This window comes from Heloderma suspectum, chromosome 13 (assembly GCF_057233095.1).
Source record: "Heloderma suspectum isolate Gila_16-S chromosome 13, 16-S_ref, whole genome shotgun sequence".
Classification (NCBI taxonomy): Eukaryota; Metazoa; Chordata; class Lepidosauria; order Squamata; family Helodermatidae; genus Heloderma; species Heloderma suspectum.
This window is the reverse complement of record NC_139470.1, coordinates 6998819-7019235: the sequence shown is the minus strand read 5'-3', so window position 1 is coordinate 7019235 and position 20417 is coordinate 6998819. Positions and strand designations below refer to the sequence as shown.

General features: G+C 44.8%; 1 protein-coding gene across 1 annotated transcript in view; it reads right to left on the bottom strand.

Annotated features, from left to right (window-relative positions):
• Positions 1–4123: 4123 nt before the first annotated feature.
• The window catches only part of RFLNA (refilin A), a 30223-nt gene continuing 13929 nt past the window's right edge, over positions 4124–20417 (bottom strand). Inside the window, exons 3-4 of the mRNA XM_084820471.1 lie at positions 12180–12289; positions 4124–6756 (exon numbers count right to left, since the gene is read on the bottom strand). Of these exons, the coding sequence (XP_084676597.1) occupies positions 6423–6756; positions 12180–12289 (444 nt within the window). The 3' untranslated portion in view covers positions 4124–6422. The remainder of the gene's footprint in view (positions 6757–12179; positions 12290–20417) is intronic.

Below are 20417 nucleotides of genomic sequence, written 5' to 3'. Positions count from 1 at the left end.
CTCCCAGGAACCCTCCAGCTAGCCATGCTGGCTGGGGCATGCTGGGACTTGTAGGACTTTTTTTTCTAAACAAACACAGAATTGTACCATTTAATTCGTTCTACACATAGACAACTGGTCTAGTTCTGAATGTATCCTACCATTTCCCCCATATGTAGTTATGGGGGGGGGGGCAGGGAGGGAGACAAGCCACCAATTTAAACACCCTCCCTCCCTCCCTCCCTCTGAGGAACAGATTTGGGAATGCACCTGCTTTTCTGAAGAGAAACAGCTGCTTAAAACAGGCCTGTGAATGGCCTCTCACCTAGTGACCTGCCATCACAACTTTAAAGGGTGTGACTGAGTGGGGAATTGTCTTTTTGTCAAACATTTGCATTGTCGTTAAATGCTGCAGCACTGCAGGTCCGTTATTTGTGTATATTTTTGTGTGTTGTAATTTAAACCACCTGGAGAAGGGTGTGGCGCTTGAGAATGCCTGGAAAAGACTGTTTTTGCCTCATGAGGGAAAACAAAAGGAGGAAGAATGTAGCTGGAGAAGTGTGTTCTCTGAGGCTGGATAGCTTCTTTTGCTACCAGCCTTATGGACTTTAAAAATCTTGCTCTCGGGCTTATCCATCTGTTAAATCTGGGCAACAAAAGGTCTATTGTAGCCAAGGCACTGCATTATTTTAAGTGGCTCAGATTCTGTTCTGGCCCTCCTAAGATTATGGCTAGCAATCCTCCCCCCCTTAAAACAGTCGAAATTGTTAGCCTTTAAGATGCCACAAGACTCCTTGTCTGGCTGATTTCAGACAGCACTATTGCCCTCCCACACTTTTATTTATTTATTTACTGCATTTATATCCCACTTTTTTTCCTCTTGCAAGGAACCCAAGGCAGCTTACATTATTTTCCTCTCCGTTGTATCCTCACAACAACAACCCTGTGAGGTAGGCTGGGCTGAGAGTCTGTGACTGGCCCAAAGTCACCCAGTGAGCTTCCATGGCCAAGTGGGGACCTGAACCCGGATCTCCCGGTTCCCAGTCTGTCACTCTCACCACTACACTACACTGGCTCATTTATGGAATTTTACAGGGGGATCCAGACAATGACTTCTTCCACTCGTAACTGGCCCATGTTTTCCCATCGCTTCTTCCATCTTTTCTCCAACCGCAGAAAAACCATGAAGAAAAAATGGAATAGCTGCAAAATGCCTTCTCATTAGTAGTGCCCTCTGTCTGCAAGCACCCCCTCAGGAAACTTTTATACTCAATACCACATTCTGTGCTTTAATTGTGCCTGCATTTCATTGCTGCACATGCACTGTTGGTCTTTAACATCAACAATTTATCTTCCTTCCCATCACTTTCTTTGCTACTTCCACATGCATTTTGTTGTATCTAAACAGTGTCACACACTGTCCTCCTCATTGGCACATGTTAGTCACTGTTTTGTTTTTTATGAACAAAATTTAGGACACAAGCAAAGAAACAGATTGATTTCACACAGCAATATTCTCTGCAATGTTACTAGGAAAACAGTTAATGAAACAGTTTCCCTCCCCCCATTCCATCCTCTTGCTATATAAAATTAATTTCGAAAACTGATGGGGAGGATAGTTTTGGAAAAGGAAAAACAACAGACTGCTCAGGCTGTGATTTAAAGAAGCTGTATACACAGATGGGTGGCTTGGCTCTTCAGCAGAGAGAGCTGCTGTGATGGAAACATCGTGTTGGATCCAAATGTTATAGTTAGAACCAAAGAATCATGAGCAGAAGGAAAATAGCCAGAAGTGCTCTTCTGCGAATGCTTAAGAGTTCAGCCAGCGCTAACAGGGTAGGTTCTACAGCAGTTCTCATGTTTTTGCCTGTATAAAAGTTTGCACAAGCAAATAATCTTTATTTTGCTTTTCTCACACAGTGCTCTAGTGCAAGATGTGAGCAGAAGGACGCCTTCGGATCAAACCCGTTAATGAAAGTTCTAATGGTTCATGAGGAAAGAGGCAATAACTCAGTGGTACGTGTAACGCTATGTATACAGGTCACAGGTTAAAATCCCAGCATTTCCAGTTACTGGGTTGGATCCAGGATCTGCCATCTGCTGACAGAAGAGCTCTGTTCATGCAAGGTGCCTCCACCGGGTTTTCAATGACCACCCCCCTTGCACCACAGCTTACCCCATTCAGCAGGGGGTCCTGATCCATCTGTGCAGCATTTTCAGGGGGCTGCTTTGGGGAGGAGGGAGATAGGCAAGTCCACTTCCACCTGCCCAGTTGCACACATCTAAATCTGGATCCAACCTAAAAGAATCTAGGTAGGGTAATAATGCAGAGAAATCTTCCTGCCTAAGACAAGGTTCCCCAACCTGAGTCTCTCCAAATGCTTTTGGACTATACTACCCATCAACCACAGCCAGTATATCAACAGTTGAGGATGGTGGAAGTTGTCCAAAACATCTGGAGGGACCCAGGTTGAATGCAGCCTGTTTCAGTAAAGACTGCTACTTTCCATTTCTGTATAGCATTGTGAAAAATAAAATGTTCAGAATTAAAGCGTTTCAATCAAATAATTAAGTAAGATTTGGCATGCTTTAACTAAGACAGGCAAAACATGAGATTTCTATGCGCCTACTTTTAAAGGCTATACTTATTTTACTCAGACTGAACAGCTGGAAATCTCCAGGAAAAAAATAAATATATAAAGTTCTGTCACTTAAAAAACTAACATCCCTTAAAAAAACAGAAAAAAGGGACAAATAATTCCCTTAAACTTGTACAAAATGCGCTCTGAAAAAGGGTTCATTTTGCTGCTTGCAAAATTAATAGTAACCCTAAACAACATAGCATAGATAAAGCAATCCTAAAATTCTATCTCTAGCATTCAGGTCTTCTGTCATACATAAAGCTTCATTTTTATCTGCAATTCTTCTGAATCTAGCAACTTAGTTATCAGCCATTATGATGGGGAAATCACGAGTCCTGCCTTGGCTAAAGTCAAAAGTAAGACTTCTTTGGTGGAAAGGCATGTTCAGATGTTGCAAGGTTTTTGCAGGGGTGGAGCCCTCATACCATAATGTCCTCCCAAGCTATCAGGATAATTACTACTCTGAAGCTTTTCTCTCACTCCCATTTGTGATATAATGTAAATTTACAAATGTGAGGTAAAACTCATCACCACTTGGCAAGATGTCACAAAGAGTGAACACACCTTATATGACTGCTTGATAAGCTTTCTGTCTGTGTCATCCTGTGGTGGTGGTGAAGTGAATTTTCCTTCCTCTACAGATTTCTGATTTGGTTCTGGAAGAGTGCTAACACCCTCCTCGCCACTTGCCTGGATGCTTGAGGACTAGTTCACACAAAACGGCACGAGGTGGTAAAGTTGTTCCTGGATTTGCACAACTTGAGAAGGCTGGTGAGGGACTGCGTATTGAATGCACCATACATTTTTTTTCCTGTGCACAAAAAATCAGATGTCAGGGAGAAGAGCTCTAGCTTAGCTTTCTCCCAGAGACTTGTTTTAAATGTGCAGGAATATACATTTTCTTGAAGAAGTATTCAACCCTGCTGTCTGCACCCTTCACATTGGAATGATACAATTCAGGACCAGTTTACTACCTCGTCAGTTGACTGTGTAAATCGGCCTCAGGAGAATGGCTTGTCTAGTGGTTACGTGTACACCATGTTAAATTGCCACTTCATGAATAGTCATTTGTAATCAACACCTGTAGTATGTTACCACTTGGTAACTCATTGCCTGTGTTTACCGAACAGCAAGAGTTCTCTGTATTCTTAAATATGGCATGCATGTCTACATGGACCTCAAACTAAAGGCATCGTACCCTAAATCCATGAATGTAAAGACTTGCCAAATGATACCATTTTCCAACAGAAAGATAACTCTCCCCCGCTTTTTTTGGGGGGTAGGGATGTGCATTCTGCCACGCAACAAGGCTCATAAACAAAGGAAGTTCAGACTAAATTTCCCATCATTCACCAAGGCAGCATTTTGAGATAACAGTTGCCATAACAGGCAAAACTAAGGCATGGGCCTCACTTGTATTTCCAGCTTTGAAGGCAGGGAAAAAGACCAGAGTGGCCCAGGTTGTAGAAAGATAGCTGATTGAGACACGCCAGTCAGGGTCTACTCTGGTCTAGGGTGATACGGTATTTTCACCCATTTATTTTCATGGATATTTCTACCATCCCATGGCATCACGTGTTCAGGACACATTTTTTTTTTAAATTAAAAACAAATATGCAATGTCTGCAACAATGCAATTTCCCCAGTTTCTGAATTATGGTTGTGAGTTGCATGCACAGTTGATTTAAAGGTCGTGTCAAGATGCAGAGGTAAGCCAGAATTCCAGAGAATCCTGGCTTTCCATGAACAAACTGCATGTGTGTGCATGCATACATTTGTTTGGCGTGGCTCCTCCCATCAGTAGGAATAGCTACATATAGCATGTTGTCCGAAGCAGAGCTCCTGGTTCTTTGCTCCCAAACAAGCTAGGAATCATAAGCCAAGAACAAATCCTGGTTTGCAATTCTGACTTGTAAGGGGCACAACAAGCCAGGAAGCACAGTTTAGATGGCACGTCAATCATGGTTAGTGGGGGGAACAATCCTATCGGTGCTAGTCAGCGGCTAGACGGCCACAGGATATGTGGTTTTCCGGGAACTGACCTCAGAGCCCGCACTCCGAGGTCAGTTTCTGGAGAACCAACCTTCCCCCCCTTCCGCACTGCCTCGCAGACAGCACGGACCAGCCCCATGTTCTGCGCTTGGAAGAGGAGCACGGAGTGGCCAAAACGGAGCGTTCCAGGGCAGGGAAGGTGGAAATGCCGGTACGACGCATCCGATGTGTTATCTGGCAGCCTCCTCCCCCACTCCACCTTCCTGTGGCTACACAGCCAAAACCAGCTGTCTAGCCACAAATGCAGGGCAGCAGAAGGAACGATCCCCTCCGTGCTTCTCCTGCCCTGCAGTGGATCGGCAGTCGCCCCCAAGTTCGGAGACAGCTGCCTATCCCCATAGGATTGCGCCCTTCTCCACTCGTGCAGGCAGGAGGAGCCGCACAGGAGTGAATGGGTTCTATTTACCAGCATGCAGTCAGTTCATAGTAAGGATTTTCCAGTATTCTGACTTACTGTTCCATGCAGACACAGCCATAGGCACATCGTTCTCCATTCAAAAGAGCAATCCTAAGCAGCATAATGGAGATCAAATAATTGTTGCACATTAGGTGCATTAAGTGTAATTATGCATCTTTCCCCATTCAAAAGCATTACCTTTAAAAGAAGTATAATGTGATCAGATCATTGTTGTGCATCCTATGCACAATTTTAATTGCACAGCAGCTTGCACAATTAAGCCACCACTTCCAAGTTCCTTCCCTTCCTTTTGTCTCCATGCATAGTTTCCTAACCCATCAATTTACTTCAGATTTAGTAGGTTTGTGATCCTGCAAATCTGAGCAAATGCAATTTTTCTGTCTCATACCCCTAGAGAGCCAAGCTTCCCAACTGGGAACCCCTGGCCTGAGTTTTATAGTCCTTTATCATAGAAATTAAACAATGCCTTTGGTCCCAGACACTGTCATTTAAAAAGCTATTATCTTACAATTTGATTGTCAAAACAAAATTCAGCCTCCTGCAGGAATGAGTTCATATGTAAACTCTTTCCCCACATATTATACTAAACCTTCAGCTATTTTCCATATGTTACATCCACCCATGAAGGTAGCCATAGCCAAAGGAATCTTCTTCTTGGCTTCCTTTGCAGTTAATCACCAAGGTATTGGAAATACCTGGTTTCCAAGAATGCACGGTGATTCAGCAACTGCAAAAAGCTGCCATTTGCCTTTTCATCCTCATTTCAGTGGCAACACCTATGAGTTAACCACAACCATGGCACCATAACCATTGAGCTGGGCTTCTAGTTAAGCTGTCAGGATGAAATTAATATTAAATATGGCTAAAAACTGCCTGCCACAATCTACCTGCTGTCTTTGAAAGCTAAATTGCCAAACTGGAGACGGTCTTCTTTGACATAAGTCTTCTCCAAGGAAATGCTCAGCAGCATCCCACATGCTAGTGTGGAACCCCCACAAACCTATACAAAGCAGCACTAGTTTTTTTTAATGGAAAACAAGTATTAAGATTGCATTTAAGTGCTAATTAAACAGGTTGAATCCAAGGCTGAGAGGTACTGAAACCCAGTTTTAGCCACTTCACACATGAGAATATCTCCCTCAGATGCTTCTTTGAGCAGGTAGAATACCTGGACTGTGTACATCCAAGACTGTGTGTGAAAACGAATGACCCTGGTGCCATTTAATGGATGCCCTCAGCCAAAGGCTGGCAAGTCTTAAAAGGCATCAACTCAAGCCTAAGCCTTAGAATGATGTTGTAGTCAAGAGTTCTCCAGTAGGCAAAATATTGCATTAAAGGTTCTCTGTGTAGACGATGCATGGGCTGTTCTCCTCACAGAGCTCTAGCTGCACACTTGAAGCAAACCACCTTTTGGCAGAACCCAGGCTGTAGTTGAGGGTGGTTCGGTAAATGTTCTTGGCGTGTTTGGGAAAGATGATTGTTGTACTCTGGAATCTCAGGGGCTTCTGGCGAGGCTCAAAGATGAGCTGGGACTTATAATTTCGCCATGTGCAGTTGGGAGCAGCAATGACGGTCTCTCTGTAAGTGGTGACGGTGGGCATTGGGCAGTAGAAAACGTCATCCCTGTAATGCCTCTCGGAGCCGTATTTGACCTCAGAGTTGCACCTACAAAATTAATAATAATAATTAATAATGATGATGATGCAAGAAGTCATACATAACACAGGAAGAGCCCTGCTGAACCAGCAGAAAGGCCCAGTTCAGCATCCTGTCCCCTAGATGCCACAGGGGAACCACAGGACATGGCGACAATAAACCTCTATCATGATTGTTCCCTAGCAGCTCATTCTGTGAGACATACTGTCTGATTCTGGAGACTGCATTTAGCCATCACAACTAGAAGCCATTATGCTCCATAGAATCATAGAATAGTAGGGTTGGAGGGGGCCTATAAGACCATCGAGTCCAACCCCCTGCTCAATGCAGGAATCTAAGTCAAAGCATCCCTGACAGATGGCTGTCCAGCCTCGTCTTGAATGCCTCCAGCATGGGAGAGCCCACCACCTCCCTAGCGAATGGGTTCCATTGTCGTATTGCTCTAGCAGTGAGGAGCTTTTCCTGATGTTCAGCCAGAATCTGGCTTCCTGTCACTTGAGCCCATTATTCCGTGTCCTGCACCCTGGGATGATTGAGAAGAGATCCTGGCCTTCCTCTCTATGACAGCCTTTCAAGTACTTGAAGAGCTCTATCCATGAATCCCCTTTGAAAAACCCATCTAAACCTGTGGCCATCACAATCACCAGCAGCAGCGAATTCTCTAAATCAATTACCCACAGACTGAAGAAGTCCTTCCTTTTGTCTGTACTGAATCTCCTGCCAAGTGCGCCGGTGTGTGGTGCACTGGTTAGCATGTTGGAAGGGGACTTGGGAGACCCAGGTTCTAGTCCCCTCAGCTATGAAGCTCACTTGGTGACTTTGGGCCAGTTGTTAACTCTCAGCCTAACCTACCTCACAGGGTTGTTGTGAGAATAAAATGGACAGCAGGAGGCTCATGTACACCTCCTTAAAGGAAAGGTGGGATATAAATGTAACAAAAGGCCACCAATGCCAAGGCACAACCTGAGAAAAACCAACAAGACAGGATGCCCAATCCAAAATACAAATGATATCAAAAACGCATTATTAAACTTTTGAATAGAGTTACTGCTTGGCTATACCTGTAAAAAAGACGGCTCGAACAAACATTTAAAAATGTATTCCAGAACTTCTGGAATATTCTAATTCTAAGAATTTCTGGAAAATTTTTAAACCTCTGAGAGGTCTCCAGTGGGAGAGTTCTACAGTTGTGGGGTGGCCACAGATTGCATCTGTCCATGTACCCTTGTTATTTGGATGGGACGCAGATGGCAAAGGAGCCATTTTGTCAAATTTATCTGGTTGCGGGGGTTAACTGGCATTTGTTCTGTGCGTGAATTTGGTATCGCGTTCCTCTTTCTGTGACCTTAATAAGCGTTCCCAAAGATTGGCCAATGCTGGCACTGACATCGCAAATAGATATCTAGATATATCCCTGTCAGTTTATGCATACACTCGTTGCACACCCGCCTTGAAGAAGCGGCCTTTATTGTCTGTCAAAAACAGCCATTCTTCAAAGACGCTGGAGGGACACACACAGCATCTCCTTGTTGCCATGTTGCCGTAGGGGTTTTGCACGGTTTGTTGCTTCCAGATCTTTGAGGCACAACCAGCAGCTGCTGAGGAATTTGCAGCTCTGTGTATAAAAAGATTAAATGCTGGGTGTGGCGCACGGCATTTGCCAACGCCCTGGAGGAGGCTTGGCCCATCAAGCGGCACACGTAACACAATCTGTTTAATGGGTTTTGCACAGCTAGCTTCAGAGGCCAGCAAACTGTTTGGTGTAGAGAATAGGAGCTCTCGACAGCAATTGGAAAAACATTCTTGCCAGTGGTTGCCAACCTCTTTTGAGATTTCTCAGGCTACTCTTTAAAAGTGCGTGTGTGTTTTGACACTGTGTTGGAAATGAGCAGGAAGCTGCAGCAGCCCTTTGGCACATGATGCAGTTTCAAACTAAGGATGAGCAGGATCCCAACTGAGAAATGTTGCTAGTCTTCTTAGACTCATTTCAAATTCTTTGCCCAAGCAAGAACACCACCTTAAATGTTTGCCTTGAGAGGCAAATTTTGTTAAGTCTTGTCAAGGGGCCACATTAGCATTCACCTGATGGGCACCACCCACATAGAACGGAAACCCGATTTCACGACTATTGTCAAGCCTGAGTATAATCAGACCATTGTGCTCTGTTAGGTCTGGAGAGTCTCAGGGAAGACACAGAGCAGACTCATCTGACTGCAGGACATTGGGGAGGTTGGGCGGGCAGACATCATAAAATATGGAAGTAGGGAGGAATAACCATAATTAATCACTTTGGAGTCAACTACATCTATATAAAAATAGGTCGCTTTTGGATTCTCAATAAGTTATCTCATTCAGTAATATCAGACATAACTAGGCAAACACAAACAACATAAACTCCAAACCCTATTTAATTACAAAGCACAGGGTTTACTGTTACTAGGACAGTGACAGTCTCTTTCATAGTTCCTCAGACTGCTGTTGCTGGTCTCTGATGCCACGTTTCTCTATCCCCCTTGCTGAGGGCTGCTCTATTTGTCCCTGCCTCTTCATTTTTACCACTCCAGTGCTTTCCATTGTCCTTCTCTTTAGCAGCTCTGCTTCCCTCTGCTACCGCCCCTTGTGTTTCTCCTCAGTGGCTCTGCTTCACTCCTTGACCTTCTCTTGTGTTTTTCCTAGGGATGGTGGAGAATTCCGCCACGGATTTCAGTGAGGCCGAATGCACTGGTATTCGGCCCCCCGAAATCCGTGGTGGAACGGGCCTGCCCCCCTCCACGGATTCCCCCCGGGACGAGGCTTACCTGGGGCGGATGTTCCGGATAGTGGCGGGTCTGGCGGCAGCCGCCATTGTCGTCCTGGTCTTTGCTGTGATAGGCTATGTAAGTATTTACGTAGCCTATCACGGCAAGCCAATCAAAAAAACAAAAAACAGCGTACGCAAATGGCGGTGGCTACGGCAGCCGCCATTTGCGTTCCCTATTTTTCGCCGATTTATCTTACATAAATATTTACATAAGATAAAACGGCAGAAAAAAAGGGGAACGCAAGTAGTGTAGTGGGCGCTATTTGCGTTCCTTTATTTTTCACCGTTCTAGCCTACGTAAATATTTAGAGGTGCTTTGGCCCAGCTCTGGTTCAGCATGGTTTGAATGCCTAGCCCAGCAAACACCTGGGAGGATTATGAAAGGCACCTCCTTGCTGCTGTTGCTGCTATTTTTGTTGTTGTGTTATTAATAACATGTGGAACTTGCAACAAAATGTTACAGTGTATCCTCGCCTCCTAGCAGGAGTGCTCCTGTACAGGGTTCCAGCCAATTAGCCAGCCATGCCTTATAAGAGGGCCTTTTTGGTGGTGGCCCCCAAATTATGGAATGATCTCCCTGACAAAGCCCGTTTGGCACCAACATTAAGACCTTTCTCTTCTCCCAGGCATTCGGCAGTATATGGTAAGTGTTTATCAATCCTGGAATGTCTTATGGTTATGGTTGTTTGTTTTTGAGATTGTTATTTGAAGTTGTTTTAGATATATGTTTGTTTTGTGTATATTGTCTGTTCATGTGTTTTTTATGTAAACGGTTTTTTATCTCTGTATATTGTATTTTTAATGTTTTTAGTCTTTGTAAACCGCCCAGAGAGCTCCAGAGGTATAGAAATGTAAATAATAACAATGATGATGATTATGATAATTATTATTATTATTATAAGGGACTCAGGTGAGGCATTCCACCCAGCTTAATACTTAATCTTCATTGGGCTGTTCGGGGGTGGGTGGGAGAGGAGTTCTATAGGTTTAAAAAATATATATATTTTGGTACTTCTGCAAATCTTGGGGTTCCTCCAAGCATACAGATTCCTCCATACTATTTCTGAGTGGCTGTTTTTGCTGCAGTACTGCTGGCACTCAACACCTCAGTTGGCTAATAAAGGGAACGATAATCACACTTCTGTATCATACACCCTTCCTACAAGAAGTGTCAATGGGGATTTAACCCAACTTTATCACAACAAGCTTGTGAGGTTGATTTTGGCCAAGAGAGTGCTTAGATCAGGTTCACCCCATAAGCTTCATGGGTAAGAAGCAACGAGAGCCAATGTCTCCCCTGCCCAAATCAATATGCCACACTGGTTCTTAATGACCACTGTGGCACACATAAAATGTGGTTGCTCTGAGCTAGAAGCATTTATCTCAATATCTGGATCAATACTCATGGGACTGTAAACAGAGATGTCATTAATAATATTTAGCATTTCTATGTTATCTGAATAATCCATACAACATATCTTTCTTTAGCATTTTTATGTCATCCGAATAATCTATATGACAGCCTTGTAATGTAGGCTGCCATCTAACTCTGCTCAAGCAAAGGAGAGTCAAGGAACAGAAAAGTGCAAACTACTTGGCGGGGGGGGGGGGAGGCCCTGGCCCTGGCCCTGGCCCTGGCCCTGGCCCTGTGACATTTTGTAATGTCCCCGCAGCTCCTGCTTTTGAAAGCACAGGGAGCAATCCTATAAGGATAGACAGCCACCTCTAAACTCGGAGGCGACTGCCTATCAAATGCACTGTGGGAGGAGCGCAAAGGGGATTGTCTCCTTTGCGCTCCAGCTGCCCTGCATTCACAGCTAGACGGACGATTTCAGCTGTCTAGCTGCAGAACATTGGAGCATGGGGTGGGGAGGCCAGACAACACATACTGAAACTTCCACACTCCTTGCCCCACCCCCAGGAACGCCATGAGGCAGAGTGGGGCTGGGAGGCGGTTCTCTGAGGACCAACCTCGGAGCAAAGGCTCTGAGATCAGTTCCTAGAAACCAACCAATCCTATGGCCATCTAGTGGCCCTAGGATTGCACCCTAAAAGGGGGTGCATGATTTGGCTAAACCCAGAAGGAGTTGGGTGTAAGGCTTGTAAATTTCATTCAGGATCTAACCATCCACCATATATATATATATATAAAATATTATATTATATTATATTATTAATATTATTAAATTTATTAATCGCCCACCTGGCTGGCCACCACCCATAATTCAAGTACTGGAAATGGGCAACTAAACTACAGATGCTCTGGATGTGGGTCACCCTGGCAAGCAAATGAAAGTCTAACAACAGACTTTTCCAATGACTTTTACACCCGCTGGGAGTTGAGATAAGACCACCAACTCATTTTAGTTCAGGCTGCTCCCCAGATGGCAATAATTTCCTGCCTCAAGTCTGAGATGAATCCGATGTGAGATCTAAGCGGCAACCCCTTCATCTTCCCCCCACTCCCCTATTATGCTCTCCTATTCGCTCTTTTTAATTTCAGCCATTCCTTTCCACTGCACCCCACCACCACCACCCGCAACTGACTAAAACACCCATCAACCCATTCATAAACACCACTAATTTTTTGCAGGAGAGAGAGAAGAAGCACGCAAGAAAATCCATATGTTACCTAATTTCTTGTGCTGGTTCAGGGTTGACCTCTATGCTTTCTCCAAAAAACACAGGGTACATTCGTGGCCTTATTTCTGATGCAGAGGTATTCAGAAGAACATAAGGGATCTACAGGGGGAAAAGAACAGGAAGAGCAAAAAGGAAACACATCAGACACTGCGATCTTACTGGGATGTTTATATTAGAATCTGTGATGAGCTTTAAACATAGGTGAGAAAAGCTATTACTGCAAACCTATTTAATTATCACAAGCATCCTAGTCCCTATTTTGTTCTTAAATAAACTGACATGTAAGCAAGCACTAATTCACACTTTTTAAACACAGAGTAGCTGACAAGTACTGACTTCTTAAGCATGTATATCTGGACTTGTGAATGCCCCACCTCATGTCAGCTGGAGAGCAGGTCACTATATGATGGGCTCTACACCCCTGATAGTTCTAAAGGGTTTTAGTTGTCATAAGCCTACTAGGCTGTCCCAGTACTGGGAACACCAGCAAACACATCACTTCTCTGAGTGTATTTGTTCCATTGGCAAAGTACCAATAATGGAAATCCTGTGAATCTAGGCTTATGAAGGGACCCTGTACATGAATGGCTCCACTGTCAAGGCACCTTAGGGGAAGGCCCTAGCTTACATGTAGACCACATGTTTTGCATACCAAAGATTCCAGGTTCAGTCCCTAGCATCCTATGTTCTTTCTTAGCATCAGCAAACTAGATTTCTGACACTTATCCATAGCCTGTGGCACAGTCTGTCCTCACGAAGTATAATAGGCAGCATACCTTTGAATGCCAAACGCTTAGGACTGGCAGGGAAGAGCTGTTACCATCCTATCTGCTCATTAGTGTTCCAGTTGCACCTGGCTGGCTGCAGTTGGGAGCAGAACACTGGATGAGGTGAGAGCCAGTGTGGTGCAGTGGTTAAAGCAGTCTTCCCCAACCTGGCCGATTCAAATCCCCACTCAGCTATGAAGCTCACTGGGTGACTTTGGGCCACTCGCTCTCCCTCCGCCTAAACCACCTGACAGAATTGTTGTGAGGATAAAATGGAAGGAAACGTGGGATATATATGTTAATGTGATAACAGGTGAACTTCTGATCTCATCAAGCAGGGCGCTAATGTTGAGTCATTTCACACAAACTAGTTATAGTGGCTTCAACAAAGGAGATTGTTACCTTGTCGTGATGCTGGAGCTTGAGCACCTCAATGACGTCATGAGCTAAACCGTGAAGGGACACCCAAGACGGGAAGGTCATGGCAGAGAGGTCAGACTAAATACAATCCCTGGGGAAGGAAACGGCAACCCACCCCAGTATTCTTGCCGTGAAAACTAAATGGATCAGTACAACCAGAGATATGTCGGTATGCCATCGGAAGATGGGACTCCCAGGTCGGAAGATGGTCAAAATGCTACTGGGGAGGAACAGAGGATAAGTTCAACTAGCCCCAGATGTGATGACGCAGCTAGCTCAAAGCCGAAAGGACGGCTAGCAGCCGATGGTGCTGGTGGTGAATGACGAATCTGATGTTCTAAAGATCAACACACCATAGGGACCTGGAATGTAAGATCTATGAGACGGGGCAAATCGGATGTGGTTATTGGGGAGATGTCAAGATTAAATATAGACATTTTGGGTGTCAGTGAACTGAAATGGACTGGAATGGGCCACTTCACATCAGATGACCACCAGATCTACTACTGTGGACAAGAGGACCACAGAAGAAATGGAGTAGCCTTCATAATTAATAATAAAGTGGCTAAAGCAGTGCTTGGATACAATCCAAAAAATGAGAGAATGATCTCAATTCAAATTCAGGGTAAGCCGTTTAACTTCACAGTGATCCAAATATACGCCCCAACCACAGATGCTGAAGAAGCAGAAGTAGATCAGTTCTATGAGGATCTGCAGCACCTACTGGATAATACGCCAAAAAGAGATGTTACTTTCATTACAGGAGACTGGAATGCTAAGGTGGGTAGTCAAACGACACCTGGAATTACAGGCAAGCATGGTCTGGGAGAACAAAATGAAGCAGGACATAGGTTGATAGAATTTTGCCAAGACAACTCACTGTGCATAACAAACACTCTCTTCCAACAACCTAAGAGACAACTTTATACATGGACTTCACCAGACAGTCGACACCGAAATCAGATTGACTACATCCTTTGTAGCCAAAGGTGGCGGACATCTATGCAGTTGGTAAAAACAAAACCTGGAGCTGATTGTAGTTCAGATCACGAACTTCTTATTGCACAATTTAGAATCAGACTAAAGAGAATAGGGAAGACCCACAGATCAGTTAGATATGAGCTCACTAATATTCCTAATGAATACGTAGTGGAGGTGAAGAATAGATTTAAAGGACTAGATTTAGTAGATAGGGTCCCAGAAGAACTATGGACAGAAGTTCGCAACATTGTTCAGGAGGCGGCAACAAAAAACGTCCCAAAGAAAAAGAAAACCAAGAAGGCAAGATGGCTGTCTGCTGAGACACTGGAAGCAGCCCAAGAAAGAAGGAAAGCAAAAGGCAACAGTGATAGGGGGAGATATGCCCAATTACATACAAAATTCCAGAGGTTAGCCAGAAGAGATAAGGAATTCTTTTTAAACAAGCAATGCGTGGAAGTGGAGGAAGATAATAGAATAGGAAGAACAAGAGACCTCTTCCAGAAAATCAGAAACATCGGAGGTAAATTCCAGGCAAAAATGGGTATGATCAAAAACAAAGATGGCGAGGACCTAACAGAAGCAGAAGAGATCAAGAAAAGGTGGCAAGAATATACGGAAGATCTGTATAAGAAGGATAACAACATCGGGGATAGATTTGATGGTGTGGTCAGTGAGCTAGAGCCAGACATCCTGAAGAGTGAGGTTGAATGGGCCTTAAGAAGCATTGCTAATAACAAGGCAGCAGGAGATGACGGTATCCCAGCTGAACAGTTTAAAATCTTGCAAGATGATGCTGTCAAGGTGATGCATGCCAAGGTGATGCATGCCAGCAAATTTGGAAAACACAAGAATGGCCAACAGATTGGAAAAAATCAACCTATATCCCCATACCAAAAAAGGGAAGCACCGAAGAATGTTCAAACTATCAAACAGTGGCACTTATTTCACATGCCAGTAAGGTAATGCTCGAGATCTTGCAAGGTAGACTCCAGCAATTCATGGAACGAGAATTGCCAGATGTACAAGCTGGGTTTAGAAAAGGCAGAGGAACTAGAGACCAAATTGCTAATATCCGCTGGATAATGGAGAAAGCCAGGGAGTTTCAGAAAAACATCTATTTCTGTTTTATTGACTATTCTAAAGCCTTTGACTGTGTGGATTATCACAAATTGTGGCAAGTTCTTGGTGGTATAGGGATACCAAGTCATCTTGTCTGCCTCCTGAGGAATCTGTATAACGACCAAGTAGCAACGGTAAGAACAGACCACAGAACAACGGACTGGTTTAAGATTGGGAAAGGAGTACGGCAGGGTTGTATACTCTCACCCTACCTATTCAACCTGTACGCAGAACACATCATGCGACGTGCTGGGCTTGATGAAGCCAAGGCTGGAGTTAAAATCGCTGGAAGAAACATTAACAATCTCCGATATGCAGATGGTACCACTTTGATGGCTGAAAGCAAGGAGGAGCTGAGGAACCTCATGACGAAGGTGAAAGAAGAAAGTGCAAAAGCTGGGTTGCAGTTAAACCTCAAAAAAACCAAGATTATGGCAACCAGCTTGATTGAGAACTGGCAAATAGAGGGAGAAAACGTGGAGGCAGTGACAGACTTTGTCTTTCTAGACGCAAAGATTACTGCAGACGCTGACTGCAGCCAGGAAATCAGAAGACATTTACTTCTTGGGAGGAGAGCAATGACAAATCTTGATAAAATAGTGAAGAGCAGAGACATCACACTGACAACAAAGGTCCGCATAGTGAAAGCAATGGTATTCCCCGTAGTAACCTATGGCTGCGAGAGCTGGACCATAAGGAAGGCTGAGCGAAGGAAGATAGATGCTTTTGAACTGTGGTGCTGGAGGAAAATTCTGAGAGTGCCTTGGACTGCAAGAAGATCAAACCAGTCCATACTCCAAGAAATAAAGCTAGACTGCTCACTTGAGGGAATGATATTCAAGGCAAAACTGAAGTACTTTGGCCACATAATGAGAAGACAGGATACCCTGGAGAAGATGCTGATGCTAGGGAAAGTGGAAGGCAAAAGGAAGAGGGGCCGACCAAGGGCAAGGTGGATGGATGATATTCTGGAGGTGACGGCCTCGACCTTGGGGGAGCTGGGGGTGGTGACGGCTGACAGGAAGCTCTGGCGTGGGCTGGTCCATGAAGTCACGAAGAGTCAGAAGTGACTGACTGAATAAACAACAACAAAATTCTAGTGGATTTCATACATGCACTGGCCGCAAGAATGAATGTGCATTAGGAACAGAGTAGTTGTCTGAATCCAGCTTCTAAGGGCTTGCTTTATTTCTCCCCTGGAAATCCTTCCCCCGACACATACACACACACACACGCACGTTGCATCTGCTTAGCTGCCCAGCTAGAACACTGTGATGGCCAAGTTCTTTTCTTTTTTAAAAATAAAAAAGGACTTGCAAGGAAGCAAACCAAACTTCACCGCAGGTTTTCCTCCTGCTAAGCTAAGCAAAGCAAACAGGCCCTTCCCTGTTCCACAGATGTTTCTGGGTTTTCACTACATCAATGAAAGTCACATAGCCACAATCCACCACTGGCCCTGGAGAGTGATGAGTTATGTGTGTTTCGATATAGTTAAGGTTAACTGTCGCCTTTAGCTGTCTTCATTTTGATCAGATGCTCCTGTGACCCTGGATTGCTGAACAGGCAACACGTAAGGGGCCCAAAAGCCACATGGGAACTTGCAAATGGAGGGAATTTGTAAATGAAATATTTGCTATAGAACAGGGGTGGGGAAATTGTTGCTGTCTAGATGTTGTTGGATTCCAACTCCCATCAGCATGGCCAGTGTGGTCAGGGATGATGGGATCTGTAATTCAACCACATCTGGAGGGCCACCATTCCCCACCCCTATGCTAAGGGGAGAGGAGCAACAACACACAAGAAGGGCATTGCTGAATAAGGGCCTTCTCAGTGGTGGCCCCCCAACTGTGGAATGATCTCCCCAATGAGGCCCAACTGGTGCAAACATACCTTTTCGGCACCAGGTCAAGACCTCTCTCTTTTCTCAGGCATTTGGCAGCATATGAGTTTTTATCGGTCCTGGACCTGTCTTATGGTTATGGTTGACTGCTCAAAGTTGTTTTTAGATATATGTTGCCTCCATGTATAGTATTTGCGTGTTTTATGTAAATTGTTTCTTAAACTTTGTACAATGTAGTTTAATGTTTTTCAACTTCTGTGAACTGCCCAGAGAGCCTTGGCTATGGGGCAGTATAGAAATACAATAAAGAAGAACCTTAAGAACCATCTTGCTGAATCAGGCCAAGAGGCAGTCCATCTCTAGCCTAGCAACCAGTTTCCAACAGTAGGTAGTTACATGCCTCTGGAAAGCTCACCAGAAAGGTGTGAAGATTATGATCTCCTGCTGTTGTTTATCTGCAGCATTTGTCAAGTACATCTCGAACTGGGGGCCATGTATATTTTTTGTATCTTTAAATACATTTGTATCCCACCTCTTCCTCTAAGAAGCTCAGGATGGCATTCACAGTTCTCCTGAACCATTTTATCCTCACAACAATGCTAAGAGGTAGGTTAGGCTGAGAGAGTGACTTGCCCCAGTAAGCTTCTTGGCTGTGTGGCAATTTGAACCAAGTCTCCCCCATCCTAGTCTAACACACTAACTGCTACAACCATATGATCTCCCACATCTTTTTCTCTAAGCCAGTGGTTACCGACTCTGAGCCCCTAGATGTTGTTGGAGTACAATTCCCAGCTTGTCTGGACAATGGTCAGAGGTGATTACCAGTTCTGGTCTGTATCTGGGAAGCCAAAGTTGGCAACCGCTGCTCTAAGCCATTCTGGTAGAGACGGAATAGTGAGTTGGTTTGCTTTTGGCTGAGCTTCAACTTCACCAGGGCACAACAACCAGCTCAGAAGGCAGCAGGTGACAAAATGAAACAACAGGGTTTCAGCACGTCTTGCATATATAGCTGCTGCCTCTGGTCTGACTCCCCAGCCTGAAGTATTCATCCCCCACAGACAGACTGAGCGCCTTTTAGACTTCTCACCTCTACCCATCTGCTTTCCAGCTCAACTATCAGCTTGCTTCCAGACCATTAGCCTTGACACCTCCCGCTGGCACCACCCACTTCTCCCCAACTGCCTATCATTTAATGGTTCCTCGGCTTTTGTGCAGTTTCCCCCCCCCCCATGTTAAAAGGTTGAAATGCCTCTCCTAAGGCTTACTTACTGGCAGGAAGAGCTTTAAGCCACAATATGCTGGTATTCTTTGTGTTTTTGGCCCCATCTTTTGCCTTCGCCCTGTCCACCACTGGAATGTGGCCCCCAAGCACTTCTCCAAAACTGAATTTGGCCATCAGACTGAAAGAGGTTCCCCACCCCTGCACTGGGGAGCTTATAGGCTGCAGTATCTCTGGGGCAGTGAAGGACTCCCAGGTACTGTCATGGCTCCACCAATGCAGGCTGGCCATTGGCTCTCCTCAACAGGAAGGGGCTGTAAAGGCTTCCTGTTTACGCTGGGACTTTGTCAACATAACAGTAGTCATTCTTGTGTTGTTCCCTGGTTTGACCTCTCCAATTCTGAACCCGAGTATAAATCTTAGCTCGTGAATCCCACTCAACCGCTATGAAATTGCTGGATGGGACACCTGTATTCAGGACTGGGGTGTTTTTGATGCTCGTGACTCCATCTTTCCCCCACCATTCATCAGCCACTTTTGGGTTTCTGCCAGGACCCATTTCTTTGAAAAATGCACATTCAGCCCATTTTTAATCAGCTTGTTCTGCCCTGCAATGATCAACAACAGCTGGTATGCATCCAGTCTTATGGAAAACAGACTTTCTGATGTGCCTCTCACATCGTATCCGAAAGGGAAATGCAGCCTTGCTTAGTGGTGCCTGACCTGCCTTCAACCCTTCAGTTATAAGCACCGGCAAGGAGGAATGGGGCGAGTATTTCTGTTTGTAACTCAGGGCTGCAAGCTTTAATTGGAAATTTAATCAAGTAAAGCTTTAGTTAATTAAGTGGTGCATGGGAGGGGATTTGAACCGGCAGAGTTGAGAATTCAGGGCACATGTGTATTTTTTAGGTTACTCAAAATGAATGGTTGTTTTAATTTACAATTTAATAAACAACGTCAAGCTTCCTTCAATATCTCTAAAAGCTTCTATATTGAGGTTCTAGCAACATGCAAATGTAATACATTTGTTGTATAAAAAGATCGAAGCAGGGGTGGGCAAACTGGTGCCCTCTAGATGTTTTGGAGTAAACTCTCAGGAGCCCCCGACAGCATGGCCAATGGTCAAGAATTATGGGAATTGTGGTATGAAACATCTGGAAGGCACCAAGTTGCCCACCCCTGAATTCAAGAATCACGGGAATTGTGGTATGAAACATCTGGAAGGCACCAAGTCGCCCACCCCTGAATTCAAGAATTACAGGAATTGTGGTATGAAACATCTGGAAGGCGCCCAGGCGCCCACCCCTGAATTCAAGAATTACGGGAATTGTGGCATGAAACATCTGGAAGGCGCCCAGGCGCCCACCTGAATTCAAGAATCGTGGGAATTGTGGCACGACACATAGGATGTGTCATGCAGGCAGCTATGCTCTCCCCGCCCCGGAATGCCCGCAGCCACACTTCTTTTCAGCCACTCTGCACTCCTCTTGCGAGTGCAGAGGACGAGGCTGTTCCGTGCTGCCTCTGAGACAGCTCACAAGTGCGGGGAGGTTGGTTATCTGGGAACTGACCTCGGAGCATGGGCTCTGAGGTCGGTTCCTGGATAACAGTATATCCTACGGCTGCCTAGCCGCTATCTAGAGGCCATAGGATTGCTCCCTCCAGCTGCAATGTTTCGTCAATTTCATAGGTTAAGTTAATGGATTAAATGTGTGTGTGTGTGTGTATATCCTCCCCCCGCCCGCTGGACAAAATAGTCTCCCTGATAAATTCAGTAGCAGACTGTTAATTATTTTAATATATAAGGACTTACAAAACTGCAGGTCACAGGAATCATCTTAGAATAGGCTTTCCTCCCCTTTCTCCAAACGCGTGCGTGCA